The 26367-nt window shown below is 35.9% G+C and overlaps 1 protein-coding gene across 22 annotated transcripts in view; it reads left to right on the top strand.

Moving 5' to 3' along the window:
- The window catches only part of NRXN1 (neurexin 1), a 1100495-nt gene extending 1081138 nt beyond the window's left edge, over positions 1-19357 (top strand). For all 22 annotated transcript variants that reach the window (XM_063443956.1, XM_063443955.1, XM_063443963.1 and 19 more), the window contains one exon: positions 15882-19357. In XM_063443956.1, the coding sequence (XP_063300026.1) occupies positions 15882-16186 (305 nt within the window). In that variant the 3' untranslated portion in view covers positions 16187-19357. The remainder of the gene's footprint in view (positions 1-15881) is intronic.
- The last annotated feature ends 7010 nt before the right edge of the window (positions 19358-26367 follow it).

Here is a 26367-nt window from a genome sequence, read left to right as displayed (position 1 = left end):
CCAACTGAACATGATTCTTTCTGTTGAAAGATTTATGAATCTGGTTCAGAATGCAGGAGTAAAAGCTGATCTTTTAAAAAGCAATATTACACAGAATGGCATACAAACGCCCATGCATAAAACTGGCTTCATAAGGTTTCACTGCTCCATTCTCTTTATAAGAAGGTCAGAATAAAAAGGTAGCTTCTTGCTGGCAATTTCTTCTAGTTTAAGAAATGTCACAGTGGAATAGTATAAATATATATATATATATATATATATATATATATATATATATATATATTTAATAGTGTGTGTGTGTATATATATATATATATATTATTATTATTATTATTATTATTATTATTATTATTTATAAAGTGCCAACACTGTACAATAGTGGTGGACTAACAGACAAGTATCATACAGATATACAAACAAACATATGTGTACACACATAAAGCACACAATACAAAATCGAATACACTCTCAACCATAAACTAGCTATAGAGCCCCATACAATTTAAATAGTTTTAAACCTTTGACTTAGACAAAACAATGGATTTTCATGTATATACATAGAGAACCTCCCCTTTATTTTAACAGCAGATCATGTTTTCACATCCCATACTGCACAGTGGGAGAAATCATATTATGCATTACATTTCTGTTGCATAGTGGGATTTCTGTCTTTCTATATATATATATATATATATATATATATATATATATATATATATATATATATATATATCTTCTTTATAATATATATTAATGTCAATATATACTAAAATCTATTTACAGAGATATAGCTACATAGTTACATATTTACATAGGCTGAAAAGAGACACGTGTCCATCAATTTCAGCCTTCCTCACATTTGTTTGTTGCTGTTGATCCAAAAGAAGGCAAGAAAAACCCAGTTTGAAGCACTTCCAATTTTGCAACAAACTAGGAAAAAAAATCCCTCTTGACCTTCAGTTTTACTTAAAGGACCACTCTAGGCACCCAGACCACTTCAGCTTAATTAAGTGGTCTGGGTGCCAGGTCCAGCTAGGGTTAACCCATTTTTTTTAATAAACATAGCAGTTTCAGAGAAACTGCTATGTTTATTAATGGGTTAAGCCTTCCCCCAAATCCTCTAGTGGCTGTCTCATTGACAGCCGCTAGAGGCGCTTGCGTGATTCTCACTGTGAAAATCACAGTGAGAGCACGCAAGCGTCCATAGGAAAGCATTGTAAATGCTTTCCTATGCGACCGGCTGAATGCGCGCGATCTCCCCGCCCAGTGCTGGAAAAAGGTAAATTTTACACCTTTTCCCCTTTCCAGAGCCGGGCGGGAGGGGGACCCTGAGGGTGGAGGCACCCTCAGGGCACTCTAGTGCCAGGAAAGCGAGTATGTTTTCCTGGCACTAGAGTGGTCCTTTAATCTAACATTCTAAAATGCTCCACTGCCCTATATTCTTTTCAAACTAAGCAAGCTAGTGGTTTGTTATTTTTGTAGTACTTTTGATATGGCAGTAGAATTATTGCTATGCTCATTAAATACATATAGATGTCCCTATTTAAGAAACTAGTATATCAATAGGCTAAGCAGTTCTTTTGAAGAGATCAAATTACATTCGTGAGTTACTCCTCTTCTATAATAAAAGCTATAAATGCTCTTAGATCAGTTGGATAAATATACCCGTACACCGTACTCCCTCTACACTGTTCAGCTAATGAAGATGGATTTTTGTGTGAAAGAATTTATTTTCCAATAACTTATTTGTCTCATTATAATAATGATAATTATTTGAAAATTATTTTTATTAAACATTTTTATTTAGGATACAACAAAATAGTATTTTAAAACATAATTAGAAGCAATTAACATATTTTGCACAAAAAAAAACAAAAAAACAAGGGGGCATCAATGATAGGGAAAAGGGGCGATTCCATCCATATATGAAAAACAATAAAATCATGTGTTGAAAACTTAAATGAAACAATGTTTACAGAGTATATAATAATGAAAATATAACAGTTATTTATTTCATAAATAATTTGCAAAGTCAGCCTAAAAGTCTTGAAAATATACGATATATTGTATCTGATGTATTTTGTGTTTCCACAAACAGGCATTTGAATAACAAGGCTGTAGTTACATGTTTATTAAATATATCTCTTCTTTAAATAAACAGCCATTATAGTCATATTCAATCGTTAAAATGCTGTAAGTGAGACTTCCCTTTCAATATTCACTTTCCTTTCATAATTTTCATATTGATTTTGACTGCTTCACACTTGTAATATATTGCATACGAAACAATATGAAGAAATAAGATTACTTACCTAGGGATTTCATGTCTATGATTTGATTTTTATTCCAGGAAAACAAGAACCAAATTTCAAATGCAGGATGAATCAATGTGCTCTTTATAAACATTGTTTATGCTATCACATCTTCTGTGTTCAGAGCATAAACCACAGCACTGATATTAGATAGATTATCGTAGCATCTTTGCTACATTGCGTGACACCCTCCTCTCCCCAGAAACCAAGCATTGGGAGCACACAACTCATACATTTGGGTACTGTTGATGTATATGTGCCGATTAAACCTAAAGGAACTCTACAGGCACCAAAACAACTTTATCTTAATGAAGCAGTTGTAGTGTATGGATCTTGCCCTTGTAGTCTCACTGCTCAGTTCTCTGCAATTTAGGAGTGAAATCACTTTGTTTAGGCAGCCCTGCATGTGACTTACACATAGAAACATAGAAACATAGAATGTGACGGCAGATAAGAACCATTCGGCCCATCTAGTCTGCCCAGTTTTCTAAATACTTTCATTAGTCCCTGGCCTTATCTTATAGTTAGGATAGCCTTATGCCTATCCCACGCATGCTTAAACTCCTTTACTGTGTTAACCTCTACCACTTCAGCTGGAAGGCTATTCCATGCATCCACTACCCTCTCAGTAAAGTAATACTTCCTGATATTATGTTTAAACCTTTGTCCCTCTAATTTAAGATTATGTCCTCTTGTTGTGGTAGTTTTTCTTCTTTTAAATATAGTCTCCTCCTTTACTGTGTTGATTCCCTTTATGTATTTAAATGTTTCTATCATATCCCCCCTGTCTCGTCTTTCCTCCATGCTATACATGTTAAGATCCTTTAACCTTTCCTGGTAAGTTTTATCCTGCAATCCATGAACCAGTTTAGTAGCCCTTCTTTGAACTCTCTCTAAGGTATCAATATCCTTCTGAAGATAGGGTCTCCAGTACTGTGTACAGTACTCCAAGTGAGGTCTCACCAGTGTTCTGTACAATGGCATGAGCACTTCCCTCTTTCTACTGCTAATACCTCTCCCTATACAACCAAGCATTCTGCTAGCATTTCCTGCTGCTCTATTACATTGTCTGCCTACCTTTAAGTCATCAGAAATAATCACCCCTAAATCCCTTTCCTCAGATGTTGAGGTTAGGACTCTATCAAATATTCTGTACTCTGCCCTTGGGTTTTTACGTCCAAGATGCATTATCTTGCACTTATCCACATTAAATGTCAGTTGCCACAACTCTGACCATTTTTCTAGTTTGCCTAAATCATTTTCCATTTGGCTTATCCCTCCTGGAACATCAACCCTGTTACATATCTTAGTATCATCCACAAAAAGACACACCTTACCATCAAGACCTTCTGCAATATCGCTAATAAAAATATTAAAGAGAATGGGTCCAAGTACAGATCCCTGAGGTACCCCACTGGTGACAAGCCCAAGCTTCGAATATACTCCATTGACTACAACCCTCTGTTGCCTGTCACTCAGCCACTGCCTTACCCATTCAACAATATTGGAATCCAAACTCAAAGATTGTAGTTTGTTGATAAGCCTTCTATGTGCAACAGTGTCAAAAGCCTTACTGAAATCGAGGTAAGCAATGTCTACTGCACCACCCTGATCTATAATTTTAGTTACCCAATCAAAAAAATCAATAAGATTAGTTTGGCATGATCTCCCTGAAGTAAACCCATGTTGTCTCTGATCTTGAAATCCATGTGTTTTAGATGTTCAACAATCCTATCCTTTAACATGGTTTCCATCACTTTCCCCACTACTGAAGTTAGGCTTACTGGCCTATAGTTGCCCGACTCCTCCCTATTACCTTTCTTGTGAATGGGCACAACATTCGCTAACTTCCAATCTTCTGGGACTACTCCTGTTATCAATGATTGGTTAAATAAATCTGTTAATGGTTTTGCTAGTACACCACTAAGCTCTTTTAATAGCTTTGGGTGTATTCCATCAGGTCCCATTGACTTATTTGTCTTTACTTTTGACAGTTGAAATAGAACCTCTTCCTCTGTAAACTCACGTGTAATAAATGACTTATTTATCCTTTTTCTTAACTGAGGTCCCTTTCCTTCATTTTCATCTGTAAATACCGAACAAAAATATTAATTGAGGCAGTCAGCTAGACCTTTATCCTCATCTACATACCTTCCTTCTTTTGTTTTTAATCTAACTAATCCTTGTTTTACTTTTCTTTTCTCATTTATGTATCTAAAAAAGGTTTTGTCCCCCTTTTTTACTGACTGTGCTATTTTCTCTTCTGTGTGTGATTTGGAAGCTCTTATAACTTGCTTAGCCTCTTTCTGCCTAATCTTATAGGTCATTCTGTCTTCCTCACTCTGGTTTTTTTTATAATTACTAAATGCTAACTTTTTGTTTTTTACTATTTTGGCTACATCTGTGGAGTACCACAGTGGTTTCTTGAATTTTTTGCTTTTACTGACAAGCCTAATGCAATTTTCTGTTGCCTTCAGTAGTGCAACTTTTAAATAATCCCATTTCTTTTGGACTCCATTTAAATTGCTCCAGTCTGATAATGACTCCTTTACACATATTCTAATTTTGGAAAAGTCTGTTTTTCTAAAGTCTAAAACTTTTGTTTTTGTGTGGTGTGACTCAGTCACTGTTCTTATATTAAACCACACTGACTGATGATCACTGGATCCTAAACTTTCACCTACAGTAATACACAGCCTCCTAAGCACTTCCTATAAAGTGAGATCTAATTTGTAGACTTCCTTTATTGCATATTCTGTTAAATTTAGAATTTCTTATCCCCTGCTCTACTAATAGACTTCTAGACCCTGCACTGGTGCCCACATGTAATTAAAGTACTATCTACAGAGTAGGAAATAAAAACTTCTAAAGCAAGTTAACATTTTGAAAATGAAACAACTTTTTTGTCATGCCAGGTTTTGTGTGAGTCACAGCAAAGGGAAGTGTGTAAAGGACTACAAAAACAGAACTACAAAAATGGAAGAGAATTGAGCAGTGAGACTTCAGGGGCACATTGTTTTAGCGACTATACTGCCCTTTTAATAGTTGGCCAAAACAGTAACTGGATAAGCCATATCCTTTAAGATAGCCTTTAAGAGGATAATGTTGAGGTATATTCTGTGGTGTAAAGTAAAAAAGGGAATCCAAGAAATGATCACACTCATGTCTAGTGGCAAAATCCTTAATTACAATTAATTGCAGTATCTGTCATACATATAACAATTAGCATTTGATACATGATTTGAGAAAGAAGTGGTAAATAATGCATGCCACCACATCAGAGTTTTAGAATGGTTGAATAAAATAATATATTTTATGGAGGAATTCTTAATAAAATATTTGCATAATTAGAGATTCATATTTTTACAATGCATATGCTTAGTGGTTAAATCAATCAGTAGTTGTCCCACACTGCAGATTTGGCAAAGTTATGAAGGACTGCTTTAGTTAAAAATCACTGTAAAACACAGCATTGCAATGGTCATTTCTTTTAGCTAAACATTATTAGTTAGTAATGACAAACAAAACACAGCAATAAGCCCTGTGCTCAAACTCTCACTACCCTGGTAGCAGCACTATAGTATTCATCAGTCAACATTTACACAAAAAAAAAATAATATATTTGTAATTGTGTATATGGGCTGATGAATATTATAGTCATTGTTGCCTCTCGGAAATAGTGAGAGTTTGAGTATAGGGCTTATATATGAGTGTTTTTATTTACATTTGTATAACAAAGACATGTTGCAGAACTGCCGCCAACCCCATGTTAAGGGTTTAGTTACATAGTTTTATAGTAATCAAGATTAAAAAAAGACTCAGAATCATCAAGGTTAATCTTAAAAAAAAATAAAAAAAAAATTAATCTCAGTTTTCAAGGATTCAGAAAATTCCCAATTTGTTTCAGATATTTTTTTTAAATTTATTTTTTGTAAATCCTTCTTTTATTAAGGCATAGGTAGTTTGGGTACAGAAAATAAAGAGGGAGATATAGTAAGTGGTCACACATCAAAATTGCAGTAATATGCACATTGACATAAACCCCACGACAGAACTGCCTTTATTTTAAAGTTATTACAGGTTAAACTGACACATCAAATCTTACAGTAGAACAGTGTTATCAGTTAAAGATAGTGAGCTTGACGCCTATTAAAAGTTACATGGTGGATAGTAAATTAGTAGCTAGTTCTGGCTAGAGAATCATCCATTCCACCTAGATTAGATAATTAGTGAAACATGCTTAACTATGCAAAGGTAAACTGTATAAGCTTAACTCACTAGCATTAATGAAAAATAAAGAGTATTGAGGGTATGATCCTGCTGCCAGCTAAGAGATACTCCACACTGTGAAGTAGCATGCAGTGAGTAAGACAGTGCATTAATATCCCACTGGGTCGAGATTATTGTGGTGCACAGTAACTCAGGTAGAAAGTGACAAAGAAATAAAGGCACAAAACAAAGCACAGGAAAATAAAGCTTAAAATAAGACATCACATAGGCTGCCACAAGAAGTGCTCCACGATTCAGCTGACTCCTGATGCAGGTATGCTCACAGTGTGCAGGTAGTGTCTGCTGGGAGTGACAGAGTAAGTATGTCATGTGGGTGCCACCATCCCATCCCAGGCCTGTGCAAGGACAATCACTGCTGAGCCCTGGACTCGGGGACTTTGCAAGTCCAAGTCCTTCCCCTGAGAGGGGCAATGGAAGATCTGGATGATCCGGGGCCTGATTCGGCCTCTGGTTCTTCATTGGCGTGGTCGGCATCGCTGGGACATTGAATTATAATGCCCCTGTGGCCCTCAGTCTGGGTGGGCAGCCGAGTTGAGTAGGTTGCAATCCTGTTTTTACAACTCTACTTCTCTGATTGCTCCCTGTAGGTGGAGGGTGAGATGCTGTCTGGCGTTCTTCCAAGCTTGCCCAGAAATGGGCAAACACAGTCTCCAGTGATGCCATGATATTGCTGCTCTGTGAAGGTAGCTCAATAGCGTCACGGGTTTAGGCAGTGCAGGCTGTTCACAATGTCCTCCTTCAGTGACCATCTTGGGACACACAAGGCAGGTATTCTGTGTTGTGGGCCCATCTGTTACTAACGGTGAGCTGACCTGCACTCCAGTGGGAACCAGGATATCCCCCACCGGTCCAGAGGTTAGGGGTGACGGGGCTGTAGATAGGCTTCAGCCTGTTGTGCTCACTGGACTGGGAGATTGGCCATGTTTCCCCCGGTCGCCGGGCACATAAGGCCGCAGACCCAGCATTAGGTAAGTGCTTGTCTGACTGAGTTGATCTGGACAAAGGACGTTGCAGGCTCAGTGAATGACGGTCAGCCGCTGAAAGTAAGGTTTGTCTGCATCGCTAAAGGGTGATTTAGTCAGTATATGAAGCTTGTATAGCCTGAGCTAACAGAATATGCGTCTGGCCATCGTGAGTGTCAGGCCCCGCCCCCCTGTTTTAGATATTTTACCTTTTATCTAAAAGTAGCAATGTGAATTGATAGCAAACAACTTTGAGTTTTTCCTGGATGCTTGCATGTGAACTTACACTTTAATAGGTATTGCTTTTAGATGTCAAACATTGTTGCAGGGTCCAGACACAGTATTTAACACACACAAATACAAAATAAAAACTATACTATTCTAGGAAGTATGCTGAGCATTTCTTTTATAATAGCAAAATCACAGTGATAAAAAGAAGAACATAAAAATGAAATGGTAGCTTAAAAACAGTTTTGACATTAGACTGAAGCCCAGATAAGCCCAGAGTGACAGTTTTTATGCTTCATTTAAAATATAGGCAAACAATAATAAAACAGAAGATAAAAGAAAATGTAATTCACTTAAAGCATGTGAAATGGAAAACTTTGATCCATATAAAAGATAGAAATGTTATCTTCAGAGAAACAGCTACACATCTTGCACAAGGCATGTCAATTATTGAATAAAGCATAGCATTGATTTTAAAGTGCAGACAGACATAGAAAGGCCTTGTCACTTATAAAGAATCAAGGAACACAGTGTATTTGTATATACTCTGTATTTACGAAATGCTGAAATATTAACAATGGGCATTTGATTATAATGATCAAGTGATATGCATAAATTAAGTAAAAGTACTGCAAGTCTATTAGTATAATGAAGATTATATAAAGTTAGGTCCATCACATGGACCAATCAAATTACACACAACAGTATTTAAAGTCCTCTGGCCTAATTTACTGTGTCCTATTGTGGTTTCTGTTCTCAGTAGACTTTAGTGCATTCCTTGTTTATTGTGATATTTTTTTACATTGACTTTGGCTTTGTTCCTGACCCTGAGTCTCCCTGTAACCCTGTTCTGGTTTGTTTATCTGTTCTATTGATATAAAGTTTACCTGACCCTTGCTAGATATTGTTTTCACTGTCTCTCTATTATACAGTACTAGGCTTGAGTTTGAATACATTTCCTCTCTAATATACGTTAAACCCGGCCACTCTGTAATATGTCTATTTCAGTCCAGTCTGTTACTGTTATGCTAGACTTTGCATGTTGGGGTTATTCCTCGTGACAACAAGTTAAGAAGATATAAAAAAACCACAATGATTAACTTTTAATTTCAAATACCATAACATTAATTTATGGCTCTCGCTCTTTTAATTGTCATTCTCTTTTTTTTTTAAAAAATATTCACAAACCAATTCAGAAATTATATATGAAATGTTCTATTTACAGGGAATAAATGCCAAATGTAGGGCTTTATTTATAAATAGGCTTGGCACTCACCTTTAACATATCAAGAGGAACTCTTACCCCGGTGCTATCCACGTTTAGTAGAAATTCCAAAATAAAGTGTGTGCACTCAAGGGATTTCTGGTAAATAAACTTAATGTTTTTTATTGCAAATTAGCAAAAGTACACACTGTCCCGGTCGTTGTTTCGACCCCTATGTGGGTCTTTCTCAAGATCCATATATATATATATAAATCAGGTTTCTTTAAAAGGTTATATTTTAGTTTGCCTAGTGCTTCATTGTGATTGCTGGCTTTATACCTTTCACACAAATAATAATGAGGCCTAGCATGATGCTCAAGGGATATTGTGTCCAATATATAAACAGCATTGAACAGGGATCCTGGGGACCATTGATGTTACTAGCTTGCTCTCAGTCATTCACTATGTGAAGCTTAAAAAATAAACTGTGGTCATTGAGACCCTGGCAAAACCAGGAGGGCATTGTGTTCACTTCACTAGCACCATCTCTACCCCCACTTGATGTGCAGTCATTGGAGGAAAGCATAAACATAAGACTGGAATCAGATCTAAAAATGGTGCCCCCTTTCTCTTTACCCATTGCAAGGTGTACTGTAGGTTACTTAGTGTCCACCCATGTAGTGGAATAGTAGATATTTTATTGATGCAGCGCTACATCTAATATTTCTACATCCCTCATTAACAGCATGTGCAGGTAAAATAATTCATAGTTATCCCCAGGACTGTCTAATAACACGGGGGACGTGGGCATTCTCCCTACATCCCACTTATAAATCATGTGTGGGCTAATATTACAATGCAGGTAATATTAATGTGCATACCCTCTTTTCCTTCTTAAAGATAGATAGGTATCTTTATCATCCTACTTTGTAACATAAACGATGGTGTCTTTCATGGTGCAGTGCTTAAGAGGGTAACATACCTGTAAGGCAAAAAACTATAAAATAAATAGAACAATTGCATGTGTTATGGCAGTTATGGCATGTAATAAATAAATGTTGTATGTCACACAGGAGATATATACCCTGTCTTTCAACTTACAGGATTACTGTATTTAATTAGAAAAACAAACAAATAGCTCCAGATACAGGTTATACAAACTTGCTCTGTTGCTTAGAAAGGGTTAGGTAGGTAATTAGGGCATAACCCAAATTAGACGTTAGGGAAATAGAGAATAAATGAAGGTGGGACCCCAACAGAACAATCGGAGGGGAACCTGAGAATAAATTATCTTTTGTGGAGCTGTGCTCCCCTCCCATTTTCTGGTTGGGTTCCCACCTTCATGTAGTCTCTAATTCAGTACTGTATTTAATTACCCTGTTAAATTTCCATTACCTGTGCAAGGGTCCTAGGAAATACGCCTACCATTCTTCTGGGTTTTTACGGGTCTCTAAAATTCTCCCCATTTTTTAGTTTGATGCTTAGCAATCGTTTGCATTTATTACTTACCTATGTATTTAGTTTCTTTACATTATCTTAAAACATGTCAACACTACATTGAATTGAAGATTTGCCCATTCCTCCGGTATTCAAGGAAGGAAATTAACTTCCATTGCAAATACATGCACAGATTGTCAATTTCCCATCATCCACTTTCAGTACCTTACTGTCAAAAGCTATATCTAAACTGCACCGACTTTGAAAAATGATATCTCCTTACGTACACATAATAAAATGGAGGAGATGAATTCTAAATGCACAATATTTTCACAGCATATTGCACATTTTTCCTACATTAGCTTGTTGAATTGCTGCACAACATATATGACATGCTGCTTGGATGATTTTACTAAACTTTGTCATTTTATGAAATATGGCCACCCTGGCTGATATTTTGGTCACCGCACGCGTATGAGACTTAATGCTTAAAATGTTCTTCTTTAAAGTAATCGTGCCAATGTTCTGTTCAAATATCTTATTTTAAGACCACAGTATGAGCAAAGGAAGAAAAATGATTCTTTCATTTAAAGTAATGCAGTTGCATTAATTTCAATTCATATGCACTGCAGGAGTCTGAATTAAAATGTTCTTTCCTCAATATTAATGAAAAGTGGATACGGACGTGGCCAAAGCATTTTCCTGAAATGAAGTCCAATTTTAAAAACAGTCAGATATTTTAATGGAATGCATTATGACACACAGTAAAAATCATCATATCTTTTAATGTGATTATAGATAAGAAAATGTAAAACTGGTTTTCTACAAATGCAATACCACAAAACTACGTATATTATGTGCAATATACACTGATTAGCAACAACATTAAAACTGACTGTATAATACTGTATAGGCTCCCCTTGTGCTGTCAACACAGTATTGACACATGGGCTCCACAACACCTCTGGACGTGTCTTGTGGTATCGGTCCACCAAGGCATTAGCAGCAGATCCTTTAAGTCCTGCAAGTTCTGTAAGGTGAGATTTATTGTTCCAGCACATCCCACATGTTCTCAATTGGATTGAGATCTGGGGAATTTGGAGGCCTTGAACTCTTTGTCATGTTCCTCCAACCATTTTTTGAACCATTTTTGCAGTGTGGCAGTATGCACTATCCTTCTGAAAGAAGCCATTTCCAACAAGGAACACCATTGCATGAAGGAGAGTACATGGTCTGCAACACTCTCTAGGTAGATTGTAAATGTCAAAGTAACATCCACATGAATGCCAGGACCCAAGGTTTCCCAGCTGAACATTGCACAGAGCATAACACTGCTTCCGCCAGCCTGTCTTCTTCCCATAGTGCATCCTGATGCCATCTTTTTCCCAGGTAAATGATGTACATGCATGCAGCCATCCAACCGATCTAAAAGAAAACTTAATTCATCCGACCGGCAATATTGTTTCATTGCTACATGATCTAGATGTAATGCTCACATCACTATTGCAGGTGCTTCCAACAGTGGACAGTTGGCAATTTTTACTGCTTTCAATATATGCAATTCAAGAACTGACTGTTCACTTGTTGCCTAATATACCCCACTCCTTGACAGGTGCCATTGTAATGATATAATCAATGTTATTCACTTCACCTGTTAGTGGTTTTAATGTTGTGGCTGTTCAGTGTATAAAGGCATGCTAACATACACATATATCTATATGTGATACCAAACACAGTATTACAGTAAAATAATGTTATGAATATACTCTGAATACATCTTAATAAACTTGAAAACCTAAGGTTGAATGCAAAACCCAGAGATGACATTCTCATTTATATTAAAATTCAGTTTACGTTAGGGTTAATGTATTAGGGCTGGAGTTATGATGAGGGCTAATATTAAAGTTAGGGTTAGTGTTAGAGTAGTTTTGGGATTAAATGGAGTAGTTTAACTTTAGGGCATTACTAGGATATACGTGTCCTAGTGTAAAAACATACATTGTTTTTTTATTTCTTTCCAACGTTTGGTGCACACCTGTTATGGTTCATGACATAGCTCCCAATGACATAGGTTGGACATAGGTGGTGTGATGATGATATGCCAGTGTGTGGACCACCTAGAAGAGGAACTGTCTTGCCAGAAAAATGTGGGTGTGCCAGCCTGGCATTTGTGCACACACACTGGCAGCCATGTAAGACTACCCTACTGAAAGCACTGTTGGAGCTCTCTAGAATGTGAATGTGCTGATTTTAGTTACCAAAGTACAAGTGCTTCTATAAGTACACTCGCACTGCACTGTTAATAAATGTTAGATGGTGATTCAAGAATTATAGATTAGAACAGTCCAATTGAATCCATTACTATTGGCAGGTGTGCCATGGGTGTGCATTTAGAATTACCCAGTTATTCAGACTTAATTATACGAAGATTAAAATAAATTATGTGATTTTTACACCCTGAAAGAATAAAACTGAGTTCATATAAAATTACCCTTTTTATTACACATACAGATAGATATTTAAGGCGAGAGTTTGCCCTTCTCTCTCTCCTTTTAATACATTATAAGGAAAATAGATGGGTAGAATGGATATAGACATTAATAGTAACTAATGATCTTCAGCTTTATGGATGCGTATTATTGGCAGTAATACAGCATTGGGACTGATCTTTTTAAGGTATTTGTTTCTAAATCATAGAGAACATCTCAATTTATAATGGTAGCTATATCTCTATTTATGCAGTATTTATGGTGGGAACCCATGAAATAATAGACTAGCTTTACTCCCCCACAGCAGAAAGGACATTTTGATATCTATCTAACATTTTAATGAAGGGTGTATGTTTTAAACATCAGTTTTATATTATATTATACAAATATTCAACCTACATGCTACGAAATCTTTTGCTTATCACAATGTTTCCCTTTATAATTCCAAGCAGGATGTCTCATAGTGTGAAAATCTAGCTCAGTTGAGCTCATAATTAGGCATTTAATTCTACTAAAAGAGCAAAAACAAGTTTACACCATTATTCAGGCCAGTTCAAGGTTTTTATTTTGAGAAGGCTGTAGGTAGCATCAATCAAATCACTGTTTCCATAGGAAGACTGAATAGTTAAGTGAGATAATTGTGGAAATGTACTTAGTATGAGAGACATTCGAGCAGGTGAAAAATTGATTTACCTAGCATTTAAATACACTTCCTTGTTCTCGTTTTAAAGCACTATTGTTAATAGAACTTTTCTTTCTTCCAATCAAGCTGTGATGTGACAAAGTGAAAGCTAATTGACATCTCCTGCCAAAGGGATGTTTGTTCATGAAACGCAAAATAGGTTTATTTTTTTTATAGTAATTGTTAGTGCGAAAATGTAAAGTTGACACATATTCACTCGAGTTATTCTTCCTATGTAAAAAAAAAAACTATTTACAGCTGAACTATTACTGGGGTGTTATTTAGTGTCCTTAGTTAAAAATGGAAAACTGAGCATTATTTATACCCTCCCCATCTGTATATAGCATATTTAGTAAAAGAACTATGGGTGTCGTACTCGCAAATTAAGGAATCCAAAAATTCACTGCCCCGTCATTCTAAAAATCGCATCTTAAGTATTTCACGTTGTCGATTCCAAATTGTGGTTGTTGCAGAGTTATTGTAAATTGAAACTTAAATAAAAAAATTACTTTTTATTAACTTTTTCTTATACTCATATCACACAGATTGTACGCTTCTCCAAGCAGGGTCTTTATTAACCTTTTGTTGCTGTTAATCATAACCGGAACATATTAAAATTGTAAAGTGCGAGAAGACAACGTTGGTTCAATAATAAAATATACTTTTGATTTTTCCTGCTTTTTTATTTTTTTTGAGTGATGATTTTGAAAGAAAAAAAATGGTAAATTATATAAATCCAGATTTCAAAAAGTTTCCATAGAGACTTTGGTCTACTTTATGGGCTGATAAAATGTAGGATGTTCGTTTTCAGATATTTCTTACATTAACAATTGTCATCTTTATCAATTGATCGGGTATCTAGACCACACTTATGTATTAATCCTTCAAAATGTAATATATGTCCATACATTAGATCTATCTGCCATTCTAAATGGAGCATTTGAAGAAATATAGAGAAGATTAATCTTTATAGTTGAAAGCAAATGTCCAATGATCATCTGCATTAATATATATAATTAGATAATATCTATTTCTAGATCTACAGATCCTAGTTTGAGCCATGCATGATTTCACTGCTGTACTACATTAAAACGAGAGTGTGTCTGTGTGTCTTCCTTAAGTAACGGAGAGGAACAAAGTATTGTTAGGTCATTGCAGTTGTAGAATAACCTGTGTTGACACAAACATCCTAGACATAGACTGTTACAGAGGTTGTGCTTAACTAATATCATTTTATGTGAATAGATATAAGGTAGCAATATTACACTACAAGAATGAGCAAACTGGAATAAATTCATTGGAAAATGTTCATATTAATATTTATATGGTTCTTAACAACTCTTTTGGAGGTGCCTCTGGGCATATACGTATATTGTCCAAAGTTAAATCTATCTCTGGGTTGCAAAGCAGCTGTATCTGCCATAATGATAAATAGAATACTTATTTCAGCTCAGTGTGGTCTATGATGTGCCCAGAAGCATTAATGTAAATGGCGTATTGTAGTGTTTAATTATATATATATATATATATATATAGTTTTGTTTTTTAGATTTTTTTATTATATTGACCAGGAAAATTAAGAATAATGAAATCAACTGAGTGATAATTAATTTAGACATATATGCATGTACTTTAAAACACAGAGAAACGAACATTGGAATTTAGCAGATGTTTATAAGGAACGATACTGACTCAATTTTTAAAACATCTACTCTTGACTGTACAATGCATCGTTTTAATAGGAAATGAAGCCTAAATTATTTCTAGTTAATTTTTGAATGCCTTACTTGGTATACATCAAATAACTACTTTGCCCTAAACCAATTTAATTTAATTTTAGACTATAGTATTCAAGATTATTGAGTTAATTCTCTATGAATTTTTTTCATTGTCAATTATATTTTTCAGTTAATCTATAAAGTGTTCTTCAAAGTTTGTCTGTTGTTTTATCCTAAATGATATATTTAATTATATGTGTCTGATTAATAATACTTATCTTAATGGCATGAAAGTATTGAAGCCAGAAGAGTACATTTAGTTTTTGCTAGTTTTCAAGTACATCTAGTTGTTAACTTATTGGGACTAATTGCATTGAGCTCAGAAAGACTTTGCTGAGAAATAAACTGGCCTCTGCAGCTGGATCTACTGAGCATGCTTAGTGGAAATACACATGGCTATTTTATATTATAAGAACAATGCTAGGGTTATTAAGTGCTAAATTGGTAATCAAATTATTATACTCAATAGTAACCATTTTTCTTTCCTTCTGTTTTTCAGCAAACCCTACAAGAGCGGGAGGAAGGGAAACTCCGGTTTCTACGGAGGTCATACGGGAGTCCAGTAGCACCACTGGAATGGTTGTAGGGATTGTTGCGGCAGCAGCCCTGTGCATCCTCATCCTTCTTTATGCTATGTACAAGTACAGAAACAGGGATGAAGGTTCCTATCATGTGGATGAGAGTCGAAATTACATCAGTAACTCAGCACAGTCCAACGGGGCTGTAATCAAGGAGAAACAGCCTAGTAGCACTAAAAGTTCTAACAAAAACAAGAAAAACAAGGACAAAGAATACTATGTCTGATTCCAGCCGCTTAACGAACACGTGTATAGAAATAGTCTTCATTTTAACTGAGACATAAAATTAACAAACTTATTTACTTTACTTTTTATGAAGCACATTGAAAAAAAAGAAGACAGGGAATGCAATCAGAAAGGAAAGACTGTTTTTAAAAAATATATAAATAAAAAAAATATAAAAAAAAAAGTCAAGCATATCATGGTTTTGTTTCCCAGAAACAGGAGCCAAACAAGATTCCCAATTATCCACAGTGTTTTCATCTACTCTGCCTGTCATTATATGTCGCTGGAATGTTTCAGAAAGACAATAAGAAACAACGTTCTAGAAGCACTAGAGGATATAGGCACGATATTAAAGATGCTACCTATGATTTTGGATATAGCCAAAGTGCTAGTGCTTTCTCCAAAAGTAAGTTAGTTTTAATGCCAGCGAAGACTTGACTAAACTTACAAACATCAGCGGCTTGCGGACTTTGTGCAATGAATCCATGGTTGAAATGTATTCGTTCTAGAGTGCTGGCTTTTGCAGAAGACTTCTATATAAAAAAAAAAAAAAAACTTTCACAAAGCCCCTTTCTGGTCATGAGGAATACATTATGGATGCCTTCTTTTCAGAATTACGAAATTTAAGGCATTTTTTCAAACTAAAACAAGAGGGATAGATGCAATCATTGGGAAATTTTCATGCACGCTTAATATGTTATTACATATGTTTATATAAAACACATCTATATGTGCTTTCTGGACTGTGATAAGTGATGTTTTATAGCCTGTTGTATAGACAATGCAAAATATATCTGCTCTTCAGCCATTTTTGGTAAATAAATGTTCTAAGTGTTGCTAGGTATAGAACGTTTTCTGATGTCTGATGCAACAGACTGTTTCAGTTATTTGCATCCATTATCAAGTCCAAACCTTTTTTTTCTTTTTCTTTTAATTATAGTGAGTATGCAGCAGGAGATGAGTATGAATGTAAATAAAATGTTAATATTATACAGCACAATAGCCTACATTCCACTGCGTTCAAGTTACAGTGTGCTGGGTCAAGCAGGTGTGAAAATGTTTTCAGTCTCTTGTACCTAACCCAGATAAATGAATAAATCCAAGTTAATCATAAAGGCACTCAAAATTTCATTAAACTAGTTAAGTAGCTTAAATTAGTATTTTTTAATCAGTTTAGTTGCTTTATTTCAGAAATAATCATATTATAGTTATTCTTACGTTTAATAGGAAGTTACTAACTGACTATTCATTGCTAATAATCAAGATATGGATATATATTGTCACATTGATACGACGAATGACCCAATAGACAAAACAAACAAAACAATACGTATTGTATCTCCATTTTCTTTTAAAAAAGGCAGCCATTAAATTACATGTTACATTTATTTTATTTTATTGCCAATATTATTTTTCCCTATCTATCTAAAAAAAAAATAAAGAGTTTATTCTTCGACTTAAAAAGCATGCTTAAATATTTTTGTTAAAAAAAAAAAAGAAGTATGCAATATCACAAGATAAAGTATTTTACAGTATAGTGATATGAAAGAAAAATTAGCAGTTGCATATATTGTCAATTAAAAGTTTTCAGGGTTATAAGAGACATTATTCTACATTCTAATTACGTAGCTATCTCCTTTGTATATTGTTTGATTAGGCTCATGGCAAAAGACCACAGAGTAACATATCACTCATAAGGAAACGCAAAGAGAATACATTAGTCTGCAAGTGGGTACTTCAAGAGAACTCAGTCTACTTACTCGAAGGCCTCCTGGGAGGAATAGAAATGTTCACACATTATAGACAGGAAGGAAGAATTTAAAATTAATTTAAACAGCAGGGCAACAAAGCAAGAGACCTTGTTTTATTCAGTCAGTTACTGATAAATAATCTTTGAATTCCAGGCATGTTCACTTGAGCTTTCAAAACACAATGCAGTTGACAAAAATTCTATTACTTAGGGTTGTCAAACACATTTTGTACTTTATAATGGCATTTGTAAGACCTATTTGACTAATTTAGGAAAGTCGTATCTAGCACACAAATAAAAAAAAACAAATATTTCAGTAGTTACTGTTCTAAATCTGCCTATGAAAAGAACAGGGGTAAATGTTTTTGTTAGTTTTTATCTTTTTTGCTTTAGAGCTACTGTGGTTGAAGTAGTGGCAAACAGTAGCAAAACTACCACTTACTGGCCCCTGCTTTAAAATCCCCAAATAGACCCCAGTGAAAGTCAACTGTACTCAGGGAAAGACAGTTAATTGATGATTTAGACAAAAGAAAGTTCAATGTTACTGGTTCTCAACCGATGTGAGATATTGTGTATATACCATGCCCTAAACTAGCCTTGCCAAACTATTACGTCAGCTGTGATATAGAAGGTAACAAAACGGATTTATGAAACATGGAGTATTTTATTTTATTATTGAAAATGTCAATTTTTTGTTTGATATTTTCTATGTGAACAAATGATTTGCCAACACTATACACAAACATACACACTTATGAATTTACTAAGAGCTAATTTTTTGAAATATTTTAATTACAAACTGTTTGTATTAACATGTTTACCTTAAATTTTGTTACAAATGTTTTACATTTAGTTGAGAATATTGTATCACAGTATGTATGTAATTTTGCATTACGCATCTCAAAACCATATCATGTAAAGCCTGTCATTGCCAAAGGAGGCCTGCAACTCGTTAAGTTGCACTGAGTTGGAAGCCCCATTCATTAAATAATTAAACATTCTGAAAGTGATAGCTAAACTTGGCATACGAGATGTTCGTGAGCTACATTTACCGTGATGCCCAGACAGCATTCAGAGAAGTTTAAAACACAATAATCTGGGGTACCAAGTTTAGCCATCAATATGCTACGACCTAGAACATTTAAGTTGTCCAGTATTATGCTGGAATCAGTCTGGAGGAGGTGGCTTATATCCAGTCCTGTAATGTGTTGCCTTTCCAATAAAATGCAAACTTGTGATATGCATCATTCCCCAAAAGGAAATAAAAAAAAAATCAAGATGTCCAAAGCCCCTTTATTGTTATTGTGTGATAGATATTTACAATTATTTTATTTTGTTGCAAGGCCAAGTTATCCATTATCAGAAATGCTAAGCAAGTGGAATTTATTGTTTTGTTAATAAAATGTTTCTTAATACACTAAATTGTTCTTTCTATTATTACCTATTAAAAGCCTAATACACACTTGACATTAAGATTTAGAGTCTACCATCAACAAATGACCTTGATATAATTTAAATAAACACACAAGGAACATTGCACATGTGGGCTCTTATGTATCTAGAGTGTATTCAATTATTCATGTATATGCATTATGTCAAAGGGTGAATTTCATTATCAGAGAGTGGGGGAGAAAATGCCCTTTTTATGTGTGCTATTTAGCAAGCCTACTTTTTTTTATATTGTTGTAGTTTTGTGAAGAACAACTCACCCAGTCTCCACTCCTTCAAAAAAATCATTAAAAACCCACTTCTTCATAAAAAACATATCAATTAAACTGTTAATAGCTTCCGACTGATTCCTCTCTTGCAACTGTCATTAGTCTAATACTATCCTTACCTTTTGTGTCACTTTACCCCACTCCCTCTAGCATGTACGCTCATTGAGCAGGGTCCTCAACCCCTCTGTTCCTGTGTGTCCAACGTGTCTGGTTACAACTACATGTCTGTTCGTCCACCCATTGTAAAGCGCTGCGGAATTTGTTGGCGCTATATAAATAATAACATAATAATAATATTAATAATAATAATAACTCAATTACTAATGCATCTAGTTAAACCCTTATCTGCAAAATGATTTTCTAATAAAGCTGTTAGAATGTATACATTTTGAAAGTGTTTGATGATCCTAGTTAAAAAGTCCTTATTGAAAAAAAAAAGAAAAATTATATATTTTTTGACACTTTGAATCTTATTCACTAGCTATATGTAGTGGAAAACTGGAATTCACTTGCCATAATCTAAAAACCTCAAATTGGCAAATCTTAAATCTAATGTTTTATTAATATGTCAATATAAAAAAGTGGTGGTGTCAAAGAGGAAAAATAAATTGGAGTATTCCATGAATAAAAAATTTGGTAACATATAAATTAGATTTCATAATTTAGACAAAAAAATATTGTCATGCTCTGACAATAGCACTTTGTGCATCCAACACTCTTGACATATTGTAAGAAAGGCCTACTTTCCTTGTCCCATATATCTGCAGTATGTCAGAGCTAAAAAGTGCTTTGTTGATTGCAATACAAGATCATATATGAGATGCCAAAAAACTGGGAACATAATTCAAATTAGGAACAGTGGGTGGCTCCATATGTAGGGTGTCAGACTCTATATCACATTACAGGATATCATGTCAGGTATATTTATATAATAAGCTGAAAGGTGCTAGGAATTCCCAAGTGCTGATCATATAAGTTTTAACAATAAAAGAAGAGTCACACAGAGAATGTAAGCCGACCCGTGGCCAGCACTACCCCAAATAAACCAGAAAATACAAAACATTTGAGCACACCAAGGCAACATTTCGATCTCTCATGAAGGTACTCTCTTGGATTTTCAGGAATATATTAATATTAACATAACCAAGTAGTAGGTCATAGATTACAGATCAGCTACTTTGAAACTTATGGTAAGTATATTTAAATACCAAAATGATTAGGGAGTAATAAAATGACATACAATGAAGTGGAGAAAAAGTCAACTAGTGAAGGCATCAATACTACAGCCGTAACACAGTGAGTCTTAACTGTCTTGGGTACCCTCAAAATTCTTGAAGATCCAGTTTCTTACATTAGTTAAAGAGTAAATGTGGTCCAGGCACTCCAGATCTATCAAGAAGCAGCTTTATTGGAACAAGAAGTGCAACACGGAGGCCTTTGTCTGGCTCTTCTTACTTTATTGGCACAGTGGAATGAGTGTGGTACAATCAGCTGACCTATGGTGATACAGTTCTAGTTAATATCGATAAGACCAGGTTCACTTCATATGTTCAAAGAAATCCTGCCTTTAATATATGTAATTATTCATGTTGCATAGTAGTAAGTAATCAGAGTGGGATAAGCAGATTAATGGGAAATAAATAAATTATTACAGTAGATTGTGTGTTTAATGTGGACCGCTGGTCGAATGAACATGGCTCTTGGAAAGTTGTGTCCTAGATAATGTGGACATTCTAAGTCAGTGATTTCTTGAAGTGAATGAACTCTGGTTTCTGAAAGTGTGAAGGCAATTTCTGTTACCTACTCAAATTGATGGTGATTAAGAGTACAGATGCCCTAGGAAAAATAATTTATTATAAAGAAAAGTTTTCATAAAACACAGTGGCAAGAAAAAAGGTCAACTGAGTAATTTTCCTTTTTGTTTTTTCATTTTAGTTACAAAACTATGTAACTAGACTAATTAAGAAGCCAACAGCACTTCCTTAAAGACTCCTCGAAAGGGCATGAAAAGTGTTACACATCATAATTTTCTTGTGCTCCACCCCTTCAACATTCTCAGAATCTGTTATCTGGAATAAATCAACCTGAAAAATTACAGTATGAACTGAGGCATTGTTTATCCACAATGGAATTTCATGTTTGTTGCCTCTTTCAGACTGGCAACAAGAATAAAACATGACTCCAACTTTTGTCTCATGATTTATGTTATAAAAGATGAATTATATTAATAACAACTAAGAACATTTCTCACTAAAGAGGAACCCAGAACATTATCAAATTTAACATTTACCACTCTTTTTGTTTTTCCAACATTTTAGCCAATTACTAAATGTGGCGGATGCCGTTTACCCAGAGATCAACTGATGAAACAAAAACCTAATAATTAAGAATACCCAAAAGATACACTAAACATGCTTATTAGAATTCACAGTTAGTACAAGCATACATCTTCAAATGTTCACAATATTCTACAAAGGGCCAAGATCAGTAGTGTTTTTTCACTAGAAAATATTTTTTTTTTTTTGAGCGTACAAAGGGGAATTGCAAATAATTACTTTGGCCTGAAATTGACACCCCTTATGCAGATTATAGACTATTTGTATTGAGTTCAATAAACTTCTACCTTGAGTGGAAAGACCATAGTAATATTCAGTGGAATTTTAAAGACTACAAATACTGCATCTTGAAAATTAATTAATTAATTTATTGACGGTGCAATGCAAATTGGCCACAAAATCAATGCAAATTATATTCAGTTTTGCTAATTAAATAAAGAAATTGACATTTCAATAAATTCATTTAGAATACACCGAACAGCAACGCAATAAAGCAACATCTGAAATGAACTATCTAGTTAGCTGTCAAATAATATGGAAAGGTCCCAAAATAGGGCCTTATTTTAAGCAGTTTAATGAGTAAAAAACAGATGTTCCAATAACATCTTGTCTCTTTTCCTATTCTTTTATAACAGATAAAGAAAATTTTGAAATGCAGACAAAAATACTGCTTGTTAAAGAACACTTACCTATTTTCTGTAGAGAGACAAATAATACACATAACTAGTAAATGAAAATGTTTTTTCTAGATTTTTACAAGCGCCTATGCCTGATGAAGACCAGGTCTAAACATGTTTTGTATGGGAAAACAAAATGCCACGTTTATTAGCATGGATACTAAAGAAACTCTCCAAGAACTATAACTATTCTAGTCTGGTAGTGCTAAGAAGTCAGTAGCAGACCTAATATAGAGAGGGCTGTGATACAAGACATTTTGGGGAAGTCCCCCTAGTATTAGGGTGGACAAGAGGTAGACCTTCAACTGTCATGCCAATACCCATCCTTGCAGAGTTATATTTGTGAGCAGTGTTTGTGCATTTGAATGTAAGCATTTATTTTGTATGGAGTCTTTGTGTTTGAATGTGGGAGAGTATTTGTATGTACTGTTGCCATTTGAACGCAGAGGTGTGTTTGTATGTAGTGTTGGGCTTTTAAAGCAAGTGTACATTTCTGTGTAGTGTTGGTCGTGTGAATGCAGATGTGCATTTGTGTGCAGTGTTCGCATTGGAATGCATGAGTGTATTTGTGCATAGTGCTGGGATGTAAGGATATATACACACACACATACACACACACATTTGGGTGTAGGAGGGTGCCTTTCCTAGGGTTTATTGGTACTGCTGGCTGAAGCTGATGGGTGTATAGGAGTATGCTCCTTCCTCTCTGTTCCTTCTCTCTTCTCATTCTCTCTGCATCTTTCCAGTCCTCCTGCATGGTTCTCACTGATAACTGGGAGGAAGTGACTCTAAATGACTTCCTTCCAGCCCCATCTGGCATTGGCCCAGACATGCTGTTAAATGGCTGCAATGCTCGATCAAACCTCTGCTTAGAGATGCCCATCAAGTAACCATTAAGTGTGAAGGACTCCCGATAGGCCCTCCCAGCTTTTGGGCCCTGGCTTCCAGTTTTGTTAGCTTCATGAAAAAAGCAGGCCAGGTTAGATCATGTGGGGCCCTTTATTGATTGTGATTTATCTATAGAGACTTTCAGCTTCTCCTGCAGTGAAGGTTGTCTTGGTGGAACATAATAAAATGGTTGAATTTCTTATAGTGGAATGGTGCCAGGAAACTGCTGGCACCATAACCACTACTGCATGCTGTAATTTAAATAATACTTTCAAGACTTTTTAATATTTTATTATAAAACTTTTTCTATGCAAAAGAAAAATAAATAATGCATTAAATTTATCCTGTATGCATCTCTTGCTTAATGCAAATGCAGATAGCTAAAAGTATCATGCTCTGCGAGCCAGGTACACGGAGATGCCTTTTGTTTAACCTGGCTATGACTATACTTATAACAAAATATTCAATACAGTTATTAAATTAATGTGCATGTTTGCAGTTTGCACTAACTGTTAATGTAACCCCAATAAGTGTATAAAGTAACCCTTAATTAAGAAATACTCTTGATAACACAAAAATCATACAGAGAATTGAAAACGTGTCTCTCGGAATTCTTTAGAAATGCTGTTGCTGTAGAAGTTATATATTTCTGTGATGTTAGTCACCATTGCTGGGTGCTGAAGATGAACACTTTATGTAGGTTCCCAGATTGCTCTTATGTGTTAGTCAAACTGTGCCCATTATAGGTACAGGGTGTGTTATTTTCTCCCCACTTTCACTTTCCTTTTTGTCTTCCCACAAGGGTGTTGTCCTGTCAGGGTACCTGAAGTCTCTACCTCGGAGGAGGTTAGACTTTCTAACGTCCGTCCTGTCAGGGGGACTGATTCACCCAATCCTCACAGCTCTCATAACCGTTTACACGCCGGCCGCGATAGCCCCGCTTCCTTTTATGACGCTGTGCTCAGGAGCCGACGTCATGACGGCAATCACGTTCCGACCTGTCAATCTAGTTCCGAACAACGAATCAGGGCTCGGCAGGGGCAGAGTCATCAATCTAAGAGCTAGGTATAAAATAGGGATGTGTGTAATGGTTCATTGCCCTGTCGTGGTTCTAGCTTGTCTGGTCACTCAGTGCTCTTATTACTATTGTCTCTTTGGTTCTGACTCGGCTTGTACTTTCGTTCCTGCTTATCTCTCATGTCCTTTGACCTCGGCTCGTCTCTCGCTTACCTGTTCTCTCGTTCCCTCGACCTCGACTTGTCTCTGACCATTCTTTGCTTTCTCCTTACGTTAGTCCGGCCATTCTAAGGTCCGATATACGTACCTAGCTCCTGTTTGTATTCTGCGTGTTGGATCCCTGTCCCGATCCTGACATTACGACAGGGCCAATGGATCCTGCAGGTACAAACGCTCAGATTGGTTCTCCTGACTCGAGATTTGAAGCCATGGACCATAGAATGGACCAGATGGCTCTGGCGCTGCAAGAGTTACTATCCCATCCTAGTAATCAATCAGAGGAGATGCGTACACCACCCATCTCTCTTGTTAATACAGGCTTAGAGGTAGCCACAGTGGGAGCCTCTTCCCGTGTTACTTCCCCGTTACGCTATGGCGGTTCTCCGGATACCTGTCGAGGTTTCCTAAACCAGATAGGGATTAATTTTGAATTACAACCCCGCGCCTACCCTACAGACAGCGCGAAGGTTGGATTCATAATCTCGTTACTCATTGACAAAGCTCTTAGATGGGCTAACCCTCTGTGGGAAAATGATAATCCAGTAGTCTATAATTATAATGCATTTGTCACTACTTTTAGGAGGACTTTTGACCCTCCAGGAAGAAAGGCCAGTGCAGCTAGACTACTATTACGTCTTAGACAGCATAGCCTAACCCTTGTGGATTATGCGTTAGAGTTCAGATCCTTGGCGGCAGAGGTCAAGTGGAATGAACAAGCCTATATGGACGTATTTCTGAACGGATTATCAGATGAGATCTTAGACGAGGTTGCCACAAGAGATCTTCCTGACAATTTGGAAGAATTAATTTCATTTATTTCTCGAATAGATGAACGCATGAGACAGAGGCAGAACACTAGAGATAGAACTCCTAGACCTTCCTTAAGACTAGCTCTCCCAGAACCTATGCAAATAGGTAACACTCGTCTCTCAGAAAGTGAAAGACAATACAGGAGAAGGGAAGGTCTGTGTATGTATTGTGGAGTAAGAGGTCACCTACGCCTAAATTGCCCTAACCGTCCGGGAAACGCTCGCACCTAAGTTTCTCAAGAGGACAGGCCTTGGGTGTTTCTATTTTGTCCTCTACATATGATTACAAGGATCATAGGCTTCTGTTACCTGTTTCTTTAACTTGGGAAAAGGGAGTACTTAATGCTCTGGCATTAATAGATTCCGGAGCAGCTGAAAGCTTTATTGACCAAGCCTTTGTCACAAACCACTCTATCCCATCTCAGCTAAGGGATACACCCTTGGCCGTTGAGGCCATAGATGGTAGACCATTATCAGACCCTGTTATTTCTCGTGAGACTATACCAGTTAAGTTAACCATTGGTATTTTACACGAGGAGGGTATATCTCTCATGCTTATCTCATCTCCTTCAGTTCCAATAGTCTTGGGGTACCCCTGGCTTAAGAAGCATAACCCTATTATTGATTGGGAACAAGGTGAGATAGTCTCCTGGGGTCAGGGTTGCCAGAAAGGTTGTTTACAGAAAATCTCACCGGTTTGCGTAGTTGACACACCAAGTAACTCTAACCAGCCCACAGATTTACGGATACCATCTCAGTACCTGGATT

This window comes from Pelobates fuscus, chromosome 2 (genome assembly GCF_036172605.1).
Source record: "Pelobates fuscus isolate aPelFus1 chromosome 2, aPelFus1.pri, whole genome shotgun sequence".
NCBI lineage: Eukaryota > Metazoa > Chordata > Amphibia > Anura > Pelobatidae > Pelobates > Pelobates fuscus.
This window is presented reverse-complemented; position numbering and strand designations above follow the sequence as displayed.